Source organism: Podarcis liolepis (assembly GCF_965112155.1).
Source record: "Podarcis liolepis genome assembly, chromosome: 14".
NCBI classification, from domain to species: Eukaryota; Metazoa; Chordata; class Lepidosauria; order Squamata; family Lacertidae; genus Podarcis; species Podarcis liolepis.
Window position 1 is genome coordinate 39223680 of NC_139569.1, and position 11137 is coordinate 39234816.

Genomic DNA, 11137 nt, shown 5'->3' on the forward strand with positions numbered 1-11137 from the left:
GACTTAACGGTCAGGGGTACCTTTACCTTTACCTTTAGGTGGGCATCAGAACTTGGTGGGCTTCGAAGCAAATAGGTAGCTAGTGAAGTTAGTCTGAACCCCAAGCTGCGCTGTGCGATTAATCTTAACTATGATTTGTTGGAAACCATCCAACTACAAACCATGGATTGTGGAGCTGCCTTATTTCAACAAAGAATACGTCGAAATGCAATTTAGGAGCTAGTTGTCGTGCTAAGCTGTGGATAATTCACATTGGGAGTAAAAGCTTGCAAACTCCTTCCTGCTGCTTGACCTCAAGCCCAAGGCCCACCTTGGCAAATTCCTATCCCAATAAACTATAGTTTATTGTGGTGTCCAAACGCAGCCAATGAATCATTGAATTGTAGAATTGGAAGGGATCCCGGGAGACATCTAGTCCAACCCCCTGCAATGCTGGAATCTCAACTGAAGCATCCATGACAGATGGCCATCCAACCTCTGTTTTAAAACCTCAAATGAAGGAGAATCTGCCACCTTTCAAGGGAGTCTCTTCCACTGTTGAACAGCTTACTGCCGGAAGGTTTTTCCTGATACAGATCTTTTTGCTAGGGGATATTAAATCCAGAAGCCTCGTCCTACACCTCTCACTGCTGCTTTTAATGGCTTGGTTGCAGTACTAGTGGCTGCCATGTTCTAGGAACGCACAGTACTAAAATATAAGACCACAACATGCTACTAATCATGATGGCTATGCAACTGCCATGTTCAAAGGCAATATGCCTCTGAATGAATGAATATCTGTTTGGTTATTGGTTAGTCGGCTGATGAAGCAGAAAAATTGCAAACTATCTAGTGAAGACTGATCCTTCTTTCCATATTTAGAACGTCAACCAGAGAGGTTCAGCTTCATCCAGTGTGTGCTTTATGGACCTTTTTAAATACAGCTTTTATGACATCCCGTATGAGTTCTGATTCCCAGAGTCTGTGTGCGTCAAGGAAGCTCTGGTTACTGTCTTTTCAGAGAGTACTCAAGCATAAAATTCTTTGGATTTGAATGATGTTTTTGCCTTTGTTCGCTACCGAAGTTTGCTCTAAATACTTCAGCCCTAGTTCCTAGCTAACAAAAGACCACTCATACCTCAATAAGAAGCTTCATTATTTAGAAGTATTATGTTGCCATAGCGATTGTTTCGTATGCTTTTCTCGGCTAGCTCCTTTTTGAAGGATTAAAATTGCTCTGAACTTTGGACCTTTGTGTCAGCTTGACTTCCCTTGGAATGAAAAACGCAGACTTAAAATTTGGGAATCTGAGTGCAGTTCAAATATTGTGCGCAGATTAATGAGACCGTTGCTCCGGTCTTGATGCACGCAGCTTGAATTATATTGTACTCCCATCTATCTTGACCTTCAAAAAAAGTGGTGAGGTATATACATTGATTGTGTGGCTCAGCAAGCTTCAACATGCTTTCATTATGTCATGAGACTTAAAGGCATTCATGTACATTTTTTTAAAGGGGAAGAGGGACATCACTTCAATATTGCTTGTGCCCTCTCCAGATGGATTGTAAAGATACTTAGTCCATTTTTTTTATTAGGCATATAGGAAGTGTTATACTGAATCTGACCACTGGTTTATCTCACTCACTCACCAGGAGTGGGAGACTTTTTTGGCTCCACAGGCCAGATCCATATCAGGATCTGCCTCCCGGCTCTAATTTGTTGCTATTCACCTGGCAGCTCAAATAACGTCAGGTGGCTTGGTGCTTTGAAAACCGCTTTGCGTTGAACCAGCTGATAAAACGAAGGGGAAAAACCCCAGTCACCTGCAAGGTGCAGTGAAGTCCTGACTTCAGAGTGCAGCAAAACTGAACAGGTTTGAGAGACTTCCCTACGGGGATCTGTTTTGCACACCCAAATCAAACTGGATGGACTTCTGCTCACATCAGCTGTTAACACAGGGATGTTACTCCTGCTCAGCGCTAGGTTTGGGTGCACAAGCGAGCTCTCAGCAAGGAGCTGTTATGTGTATCCAAATCCAAACCTCGCACCAGCTGATTGCACTAACCCAGCACTAAGCAGGGCTGACTTCTCTGCCTATTGGCTGATGCGAGGGAAGCTCAATGCTGCTTGATTATATAATAATATAATAATAATAATGATTTATTATTTATACCCCACCCATCTGGCTGAGCTTCCCCAGCCACTCTAGGCGGCTTTCAGTCAAGTGTTAAAAACAATACAGCATCAAATATTAAAAACTTCCCTAAACAGGGCTGCCTTCAGATGTCTTTTAAAGAGAAGATAGCTGCTTATTTCCTTCACATCTGAAGGGAGGGCGTTCCACAGGGCGGGTGCCACTACCAAGAAGGCCCTCTGCCTGGTTCCCTGTAGCTTCACTGCTTGCAGTGAGGGAACCGCCAGAAGGTCCTCGGCGCTGGATCTCAGTGTCCGGGCTGAACGATGGGGGTGGAGACGCTCCTTCAGGTATACAGGACTGAGGCCATTTAGGGCTTTAAAGGTCAGCACCAACACTTTGAATTGTGCTTGGAAACGTACTGGGAGCCAATGCAGATCTCTCAGGACCGGTGTTATGTGGTCCCGGCGGCCACTCCCAGTCAGCAGTCTAGCTGCCGCATTCAGCTCTCTTGCGCATCTGGACTGAGTAAGAGTGACCTACCGCATCTCTGCCAATGCATGGGAGTACAGTCCTGCTTTGCACAAAATTTCAGAAGCTCCCGGCAAACAGCTGGCCGTTGGACACTTTGGAAGCTGCACAAGGGGATGTGACGGGTGCTGCCTACTGGCTGAAAGGGGCTTTGCAGATGCTGCCAAGGACTGCTCTTACCTGCACCATGCCTGACATCAGAAAGGCCTTGCAGGTCAAATGAAGAATCTGGCAGGCCAAATTTGTTCACAACTGACAGTGTATGCTGCCTGGCAGCAGCTCTCAAGGTTTTCAGACGGGGTCTTTCTTCATCCTACTTGGAGATGATGAAGAAGAGTTTGAATTTGATATCCCGCTTTATCACTACCCTAAGGAGTCTCAAAGCAGCTAACAATCTCCTTTTCCCTTCCTCTCCCACAACAAACACTGTGAGGTGAGGGAGGCTAAGAGACTTCAGAGAAGTGTGACAAGTCCAAGGTCACCCAGCAGCTGCATGTGGAGGAGCGGGGAAGCGAACCCGGTTCACCAGATTACGAGGCCACTGCTCTTAACCACTACACCACACTGGCTCGCATTGAACCTGGGGCCTTCCGGGTGCAAAGCAGATTCTAAACAAAGATCCTGAGCGAAGTGAATTGATTTATTATTGTTGTGTGATAGGGTTTTTTTTGTTGTTTTTTTGGTTGAAAAGTAGAATACAGATGGAAATAATAACAGAATGGAAACAGTTCCCCGATCTCGAACTGCTGCACGGCAAACATTCTGTGCCATTCACACTCCCAGCGGTGGCACAGCTGAGGCTCATTTAAGGCTCCTCTGCAAGTTCCCTGCAGGGTTGGATCAGGTCCCAAATGTGCAGTGTAAAATGTGACTGTGCTTGAGTTAATACTCACATGACACAAGCTTTCTAGAGTCAGCTCTCCCTAGAGAGCTTTTTACTTGTTTTGCACTGTTCTTCTTGTGTATTAAAAACAAGTGGCTCTCGCCAAGGCAATGAACTCCTCAAGAATATGCTTGTCACAAGGCATAATAAGCAGTAGTATTGTACCTGAGTAAAACTCCATTTCCCCCCCCCCATCAGCCCTGTTCATAAAGAGAGGTAGTTAGCACATACTCTCCTGAAACCTTGGTAGAAAGGTTTGTGTCAGGAAGACCTTGTTCAAATAAGTGTATTGTTGCTTCTAAAACATTGCATACTTTATTTTTTCCATCAGGGCAGAGGTGTATGGAAGCCTGAGACTTCCTTTCCTTTCTGACAGGATACAGAAATGAACGTCTGGCCCAGGGCCTTAGTTGCCTGTTGACCTTGACTTTTGTCGGGTTTCTCCAAATCAATGTTATTCAAACCTTTCAAGGTCATATCTAAAGCACTATTATACCACTTTAACAGACACGGCTCCCTCTCCTCCAAGAATCCTGGGAACCGTAGTTTGAGTGCTGAGCGCTGTTAGGAGACCCCCGTTTCCCTTACAAAGTTACAATTCCCAGAGTGTCTTCACCAGCACTTCCTCTTCCCAGGGAACTCTGGGAATTGCAGCTCTGTGAGGGGAACAGGAGGTGTCTCCTAATAACTCTCACCGTCCTTCTCAAATTGCATTCTCCAGGACACTTTGGGGAAGCCATGACTGTTAAAAAGTATGGTGCAGATATGGTCACAATTAGAGTTAGTTGACCGGCATGCTCCCACAGCCTAGGTGCCATATTTTGCACCCGTCTGGTCTTAAGGATACCAGGAACAACTGTACCTCTTCCTGTAGCAGAATGTGGTCCCATCCAGAACAGGTAATGTCTTCAGTTCCCGCCTGTCCAAATTTCCTTCCATTTTGTTGGAACTCAGCCTTAGCTTACGGACCCTTATCCAGCCCACCTCTGTGTTCAGGCACCGGTCCAGGACTTGCACAGCTTCTTCTGACTAGTGCAGTACAGAGAATCAAGAGATTAAATTGTGCGTGATTTATGTTTTATTCTAGACTGAGCCGGCATTAATAACAACGCCTCCAGGCGAGCGGGCAGCCTGATAAGTCAGCCTAAGTGCCAGTGAAGGGACTAGTTGAGGACCGCATTTTGAGGCTTGTATTTAATTTGCACTGTTTTTTGTATTTATTTATTTGGATTGAATGCACACCTATAGTTGTTAAGAGTGCCCCGTTACTCGCCTCGACAGCATAAAATAGCTATTCTGAACAGTTTCAGTGATGTAAATCAGAACCTATTCAAGATGTGGACTGGTTAGGTTGCTGCTTTGATCTGCCTCCTATTCAGCCCTGCCTTCACAATGACACCATCATGTGAATCAGCCCAAGAAAGTATAGAACTGTTCAGAAAGCCTTGTGGGAATGATCCATATTCTTAATGGGTTAAAATCCTGAAACAGAAGTGGAGGTGTTGTCCACACTCCAGTGTCTCAGCTAGACTTGAACTCGGTTCTGCAGCATACATAAATTATGCAGCTTTAACATGTCCTTATTTTATACAATTTACTTCCGCTGGGCATGAAAAAAAGACCATGAAGCTATGACCTCTAGAATTGCTACCCACAATGTCTATGGTATCTTTGAGAAAAGTCACCAATTACCCATTTTTTTCAAGCCTGTGTTGAAATTCCTAGAAGGAATTTTGTAACTGAACATGGAAGCTGGTTCATGGGGTGCCGATTTCAGTTCTCAGTACAGTTCTGCATTCTGTGGTTCTGCAGAACTGAGCAATCCATACACATCCGTAGCTCAATTAAACAAAACATCTCCCCCCCCCCCGCCCAAACTACTTGGGTGTGTTTTGTTGATGTGTTTAAGTTTTAGCCATCATCTGATCATCCTCCAGCCTACCTATGTTTATTTTTGGCTGGAGTTGGCAGCGTGACTTCTCGGTCTGCTTTGTGTTTCAGTCCTGCCAGTACGAGAGTCCAGTGACATTAGATTAGATGTCATTGTGCAGCCAAAAATCTGCTCTTCAAATAAGACCAGTGAAGTGCTTATCTCCATAGGCCTGTTTGTACTGTCTTCCAAATATGTATGGTATTAGTTCAGAGGGCTGCATGTACCCAGGATTCTCAAGCATGATCTTTCTGCACTGTTCCCTGAGGTATGCAAGCAAATGTTTTCCTTCTGAACAACACTCCTTGGCCATCCGTTTGGTAGCTTTCCTTAAAATTGCCACTGTCGATCCTAGCCTGATTGTAGAAAGGAATTTTGCAGATTGGCGTAATTTTGAAAGGTAGAACGAAATCCATGAACCACTTGCTTTTGAATTTCATTTTGACAAGCCCATTGAGTTTTTGATACGTGTTCAATGGTTAGCTTCAAGATGGGGAAGTCACAAGAATTGGGATAGAATTATATTTTTGTGTTATGGAAATGGGGTTTTCTGGTTACTTTCGATGCCATTTTTCTTTCTTTCTCCAGCTTGCCCATTGGAGACAATGGAGGAATCTCATCCTTTATGACAGCAATGATTGGGACAGCAGTGTGGTCTCTCGCTTGCAAAAAAATAACAAAATTTTAATTAGTAGCAACCAAGCTAGGAGTTCATGAGTGGGTCTTACTTTATGTGGGAAATGTGATTGATTTTAGTTTTTAAAAACTAAAGGTTTTAGTTTTTAGTTTAGTTTAGCCTTAAAACTAAAGGTAAGCCAACTTGTTCCATATGTGACAAAGAGAAGCCACACAATTACTGGCATAGTCCATACTTTTGCTTCCTAAGGCAGCATCATGTAGAAAGAAGCCTCCCAGTTGTTGTAGTGGCTCTGTTTCTAAGGAGCTGTACCTCTGGTACCTGCTTTCCAGCATTCACCGTGCTTTGGACAAGGAGAGATGTTGTTTACACACCCTCATGGCTGTGTTGTTTTTCACTCTCCCCTTTTTTCTGGCGGGAACAAGAAAATGAAAAGGGGACAAACTGTGGTTGCCTCTTAGCTAGTTTTGGACCAGCAGCTCCTCAGATGCTTGTTTCCCCAGTGGCACATGTCTGGATTCTGAGACGATTCTCCTGCAGGTCAACTGCAGACTGAAACGGCTTCACACTTGGCTCTGACCCAGTGTACAATAAATAGCAAATCCTGGCTCTGAACGGGCAACATGACTCAAGTCCACTCTACTTCCGTACGTTTAAAAAAAGTGTTATGAATTACTGCACATAGGAAAATACTTGACTCATTAAAAACACATGCCTTGCTTGCCGAAGTAATTGATGCAAGGCAATATTGCCTTAAGCTCTTCTCTGTTCTTTATTTGCAATGTGAATGGCAACCTATGTCACTCATATCACACAAGCATAGCTAACCTAAATGGCTTTTATTTTATATTAACACCCAGCTACCAAGTTGGCCCAAATGTGGGGTTTTTTTGCCTCTTTTGATTGCAGACTTCCTGGCAGATATATTAATAGATAGTGTAAAAGCCCTTTTTGATGAAATCATTCTTAGTTCTTGTTTTTCCATTAGCAGTAGACAGACATTTGCCCACTGCAAGGAAAATAATGACCCATGCTAACTATTTACTTTCTGGGGAGTCGTGGGTTTTCAATTCCTGTTTCCACCCCCTGCCCCTCCAACCCAAAACTCTAAATCATTTGCAAACTTTTTTAAACTGGACAGCTTTCCCTCCTTTCAGATTCAGTGTGGAACAGTCAGGGGTTAGCATGACAACAAGGATGCATATCTCATAGCTTAGATGATATATTAGGAATCCATTGTGTGATGTTTAGTAGTTGTAGGGAAGTATGAAGATTTGCATCACACTTTTTCTAATTTATGCAGTTATCTGCTAATTTTCTATATACCCAGTGGCTTTAGACATGTGAGTAATACGTCCTTTTCCTTTCTGCCGCCTAGCCGGGTTGGTTTTTCAAACACTTCCAACATTTAGGGGGTTTATCTGAACTATCTTAACTTCTGTAGTCCACTCTTTTAGAATCATTCATTCATTCATTCAGCCTTTACTGGTACAATCTTTTAGAATATTGTAGTCTGATGAAGGAGCTGCAAATTTTCTGCTGAAGATTTTCATCAACTCAGTCACTCTCACATTGTAATGTACTTATTGGAGCAAGGGAGTAGCCAGTTTCCATCTTTATTGCAGAACCTTCCATCAGCACCCTCCTACAGAACAGGTTTTCAAAAACCTATAGGAAAATTTCTAATGTGCACTTGTGGGTACATTAGACTGCAGCCCAGGACATAGGATGCATTCTTTAGCTAGATTTTTAAAATTTCTTTGTTTGCTGCCCAAGCTTGGTTCAGTTAAATACCCTTGTATCTATTACATAATCATTGTAACAGTTGCTTCGAAAGAGTGCGCATAGATTTTATTGCTAATAGTGTACTTGGTCTATTATCAGGTGATGGATCCCATGGATTTCACTACAAATGAAGAAAACTCGACGAGAGCCAACGAACAACGTGAAAGACAGTAACAGGGCACCTAAAATAATGTATTAAGATTTTCTAGTCAAATATAATAAGAGACTGGTCTAATTTTTAAATTGGAATGTTTCTTACAATTTATTATGAAAAGAATTGACTTTTTTTACACTTGCACATATATTTTTGTGAAACGTTTACTGTTGATGATGCTATCACATAAAGCTCTTATTTTTTCAAGTGCCAAACTAGATTCAATAAACCCTGTGCCTTGTTTACTTCAAAAGGTAATTGCCTATGAAACAGATAGTATTTTTTACATATTGTCCAACTTGCTGCTGTGTATAAGACTCTCTGACTTAATACTTCTTTAAAGGTGTCCAGCTGCGGAGTGGCAGAATCTAGAAGCATTTTGCACAGATTGTTTCGGTAGCAGTGAATAAAGAATTATAATTTGGTTGGACCATAGGTAACAGTGCAATTGTAATAAGGCATGGATTGCCACAAACATGGTGTGAAATATGAATGGTTGAGGGTTAAAATGAGATGGTCTCATCATAGCCTTTTAACTTAGTTATTGTTGAAGATGGGCAGTTCTTCCACTTCTATCACAACTGAGTTTTGACTCGGTTTATATTCTATCTTTTCAAGCGGGTTTATTTTCTCTGCATAGTTGTGTGAACAGCAAAACAGTTTAAAATAATAAACATAGAACCAAGAAAACAGAAATGCTCTCCTTTTATTTTAGAACCTCAATTAATGTTTAAAAAGCTTACTTCCCATGCCAGGGATTCAGGATTCTTTTTGAAAATGCCATTAACCCCTTGTTTCAGTAAGGAAGTAGGTCACCAATAAGGATTGTTCATCGGCTATTATTCATAAATGGCTATCCTGCTCTAGAGGAAGAAAATGTATGAAAAGCAAATGTAGTGTTCATCCTTATTGTCACTTGGATTTGGAAAATATTTCACAACTATGACAGCATCTTCAAAATCTTTCTTTTTGAAAGCTGTAATGAAGAAAAAGCGCCCAAGTTTGAACAGGCACACATTTTGAAACCAAAGATACTTGGAGGATTCTGCAACAGACTGTTGGCAATGCCTTAGCCACAGTTCAGAAGTAGCCAGAAATCATGAACCTAATGAGGAACCTAACCTCTTTTATGAACCAGAAAAGGAGATGGGGATGTTGTGATTTCAAATAAATCGCGGTTTCCTTTGATATCTGAACTTGAGGAACCGTGGTTTGTTTAAACTGTGGTGAGAACAAACCAGGACCTGAAAGCAGGGTTTGATTCTGGCTTCTTTTCACTAATCATAGTTTAAAGAAGGCGCAGTTCTTCTAGTTCCAATGTCTAAGGAAATAGATTTAGCTAAAATCGGAAGCAGGAGCATTCAAGAGGAGGAGAAGGGGAGGAATTATCTTCAGGACCAAGACTCACTGTGGCTTGTTAATGCAGCAGAATTCCGTGGCTTCATCTTACATTTGAAGGCCTTATTCTGCAAAGCAGTTTAGATGTCCCATCTACCCCTTTTCAAAATGATTCAGTACGTAGAAGGCCTCCCTCTCAGGTGTTTTCCTCCATGTCGTAGTAATCAAATGGAGGAAGAAAATGGGGCCTTACCAGCTAGCCTCACTTTTGTAGCCTTGGCCTGCTATATGTGGCCAGTGGAGCTGCAGGATAAGGGCCATGGCCATGCGTTCCTCTTCTACAGAAGAATCTAATTTTCTTAACTGCGGGCACAATCTACCAATACCTTTCTCCTACATAAGCTCCACAGCAATGAACGGAAGCTTGACAGAACTACCTTTGTAATATTCCTCCTTTACCTCCGGGGCATTCCCAGCAGAGAGAGATCTTTAATGATGGACATTTTTCATTACCCGAAGCTCGCCCACAAAAGACTAATTGATACAGGAGATGCATTTGAAGTAACCATGGCCACAAAGTGGCTTTCGGATTGGTGATTTACCAATCAGGTTTACAAGCCTGGGAAACTTGAAGCGATAGCCGCTGAGCTGTCTCATCCCATCCCAAAATATGAGCCGTCGGTTTTAAGTTATTGTTTAGTCAACTAATTCGAACACCGGCAGATTTAAGATCTTACGCTGATTGTAGTGAACAGCAGGATTAGCCTGAAACATCCAGCTACATTGTGGCCACAGAAGGCGTTTCTCCCTTAAAATGGTCTCTGACTTGGAGGGGCCGAGCCCAAATCGTAGTTAAAACTAACTAGTTTCATTTCGAGTCATGAATGCATGCAGTGAATATGAGAATTTTCTTAACCTGCCTTAAAAAAATTGGGAATATAAGAATCTGTCTTTTTACATTACTTTGATGCTGTGTAGATGTAAAATTAAGATTGAGAATCTTACCTGTAGAGGAATATCTCATTTAATCATTTCTAAACATTGCTTGGATTATATTCTGCAAGACGTACAGTAAATGAATTTTTTGGCAGGATGCTTATCATCAACATATACTTTTGCTTTTTTTAAGGGGTCTGTTTGCTCAAGTCATGATTAATATTCAAGGGGTTCTCATGTGCTGGAATTGATTTCAGGGTGTTAACAATATTTGCTTGGATTATTTTTTAAAAAGGATAGTTTAGCTATCATCTACTGAATAGGATGCTATTAATCTAGTTAAACAGGACTGGTGTTGGAAGCTTTGACTAGAAACATTAAATGTTTAAAAAATTGGTTGATTTTCTACACTTTATGAGCCTTAATAACAATAACATATTGCTTAAATCATAATGCCATTTACGATAACGATCATTTCTGATAACCACCTTCTTTCTTGCTTTACCTCTGAAACATTGTACATTAATGTTTTTAAGAATGTTATAATTTAGAATATTTGGTATTTAATAAACTTTTCAAAACAGGTTGAGTACCATACCATTCTTGTATTTCTTTCCTGGATTAAACATTAAATGAAGGCCTGGTTCACATAAACCACACAAATAAAGCGGTACCGTGTTCCCTATTTAGTTGCTTTTTGGGCTGTTGTTGAGGACTTTTCTGTTCCAGTCAACTTTTAAAATACGGTTATGTTTTAATATGCTGCTGCTGGCTTTGAATGTTTACTTTAAAAAAATATTGTTTTCCTTTTTTTAATGCCTAACTACATA

At 41.6% G+C, this 11137-nt stretch overlaps 1 protein-coding gene and 1 long non-coding RNA gene across 5 annotated transcripts in view; one reads left to right on the forward strand and one right to left on the reverse strand.

Annotated features, from left to right (window-relative positions):
- The window catches only part of SPPL2A (signal peptide peptidase like 2A), a 37800-nt gene extending 26896 nt beyond the window's left edge, over positions 1-10904 (forward strand). For 2 of the 4 annotated variants that reach the window (XR_014519136.1, XR_014519137.1), the window contains 2 exons: positions 4615-4713; positions 7979-10904. Coding sequence is in view for 2 of the 4 variants with exons in the window: in XM_083475350.1 (XP_083331476.1) it covers positions 7979-8053 (75 nt within the window). In the remaining 2 variants the exon portion in view is untranslated. The remainder of the gene's footprint in view (positions 1-4614; positions 4714-7978) is intronic. The other 2 variants (XM_083475350.1, XM_083475349.1) reach the window with 1 other exon arrangement.
- LOC310693411 overlaps positions 9749-11137 on the reverse strand; it is a 38769-nt gene continuing 37380 nt past the window's right edge. The window contains exon 6 of the long non-coding RNA XR_014519142.1: positions 9749-11069. This is a non-coding gene — a long non-coding RNA (uncharacterized lncRNA). The remainder of the gene's footprint in view (positions 11070-11137) is intronic.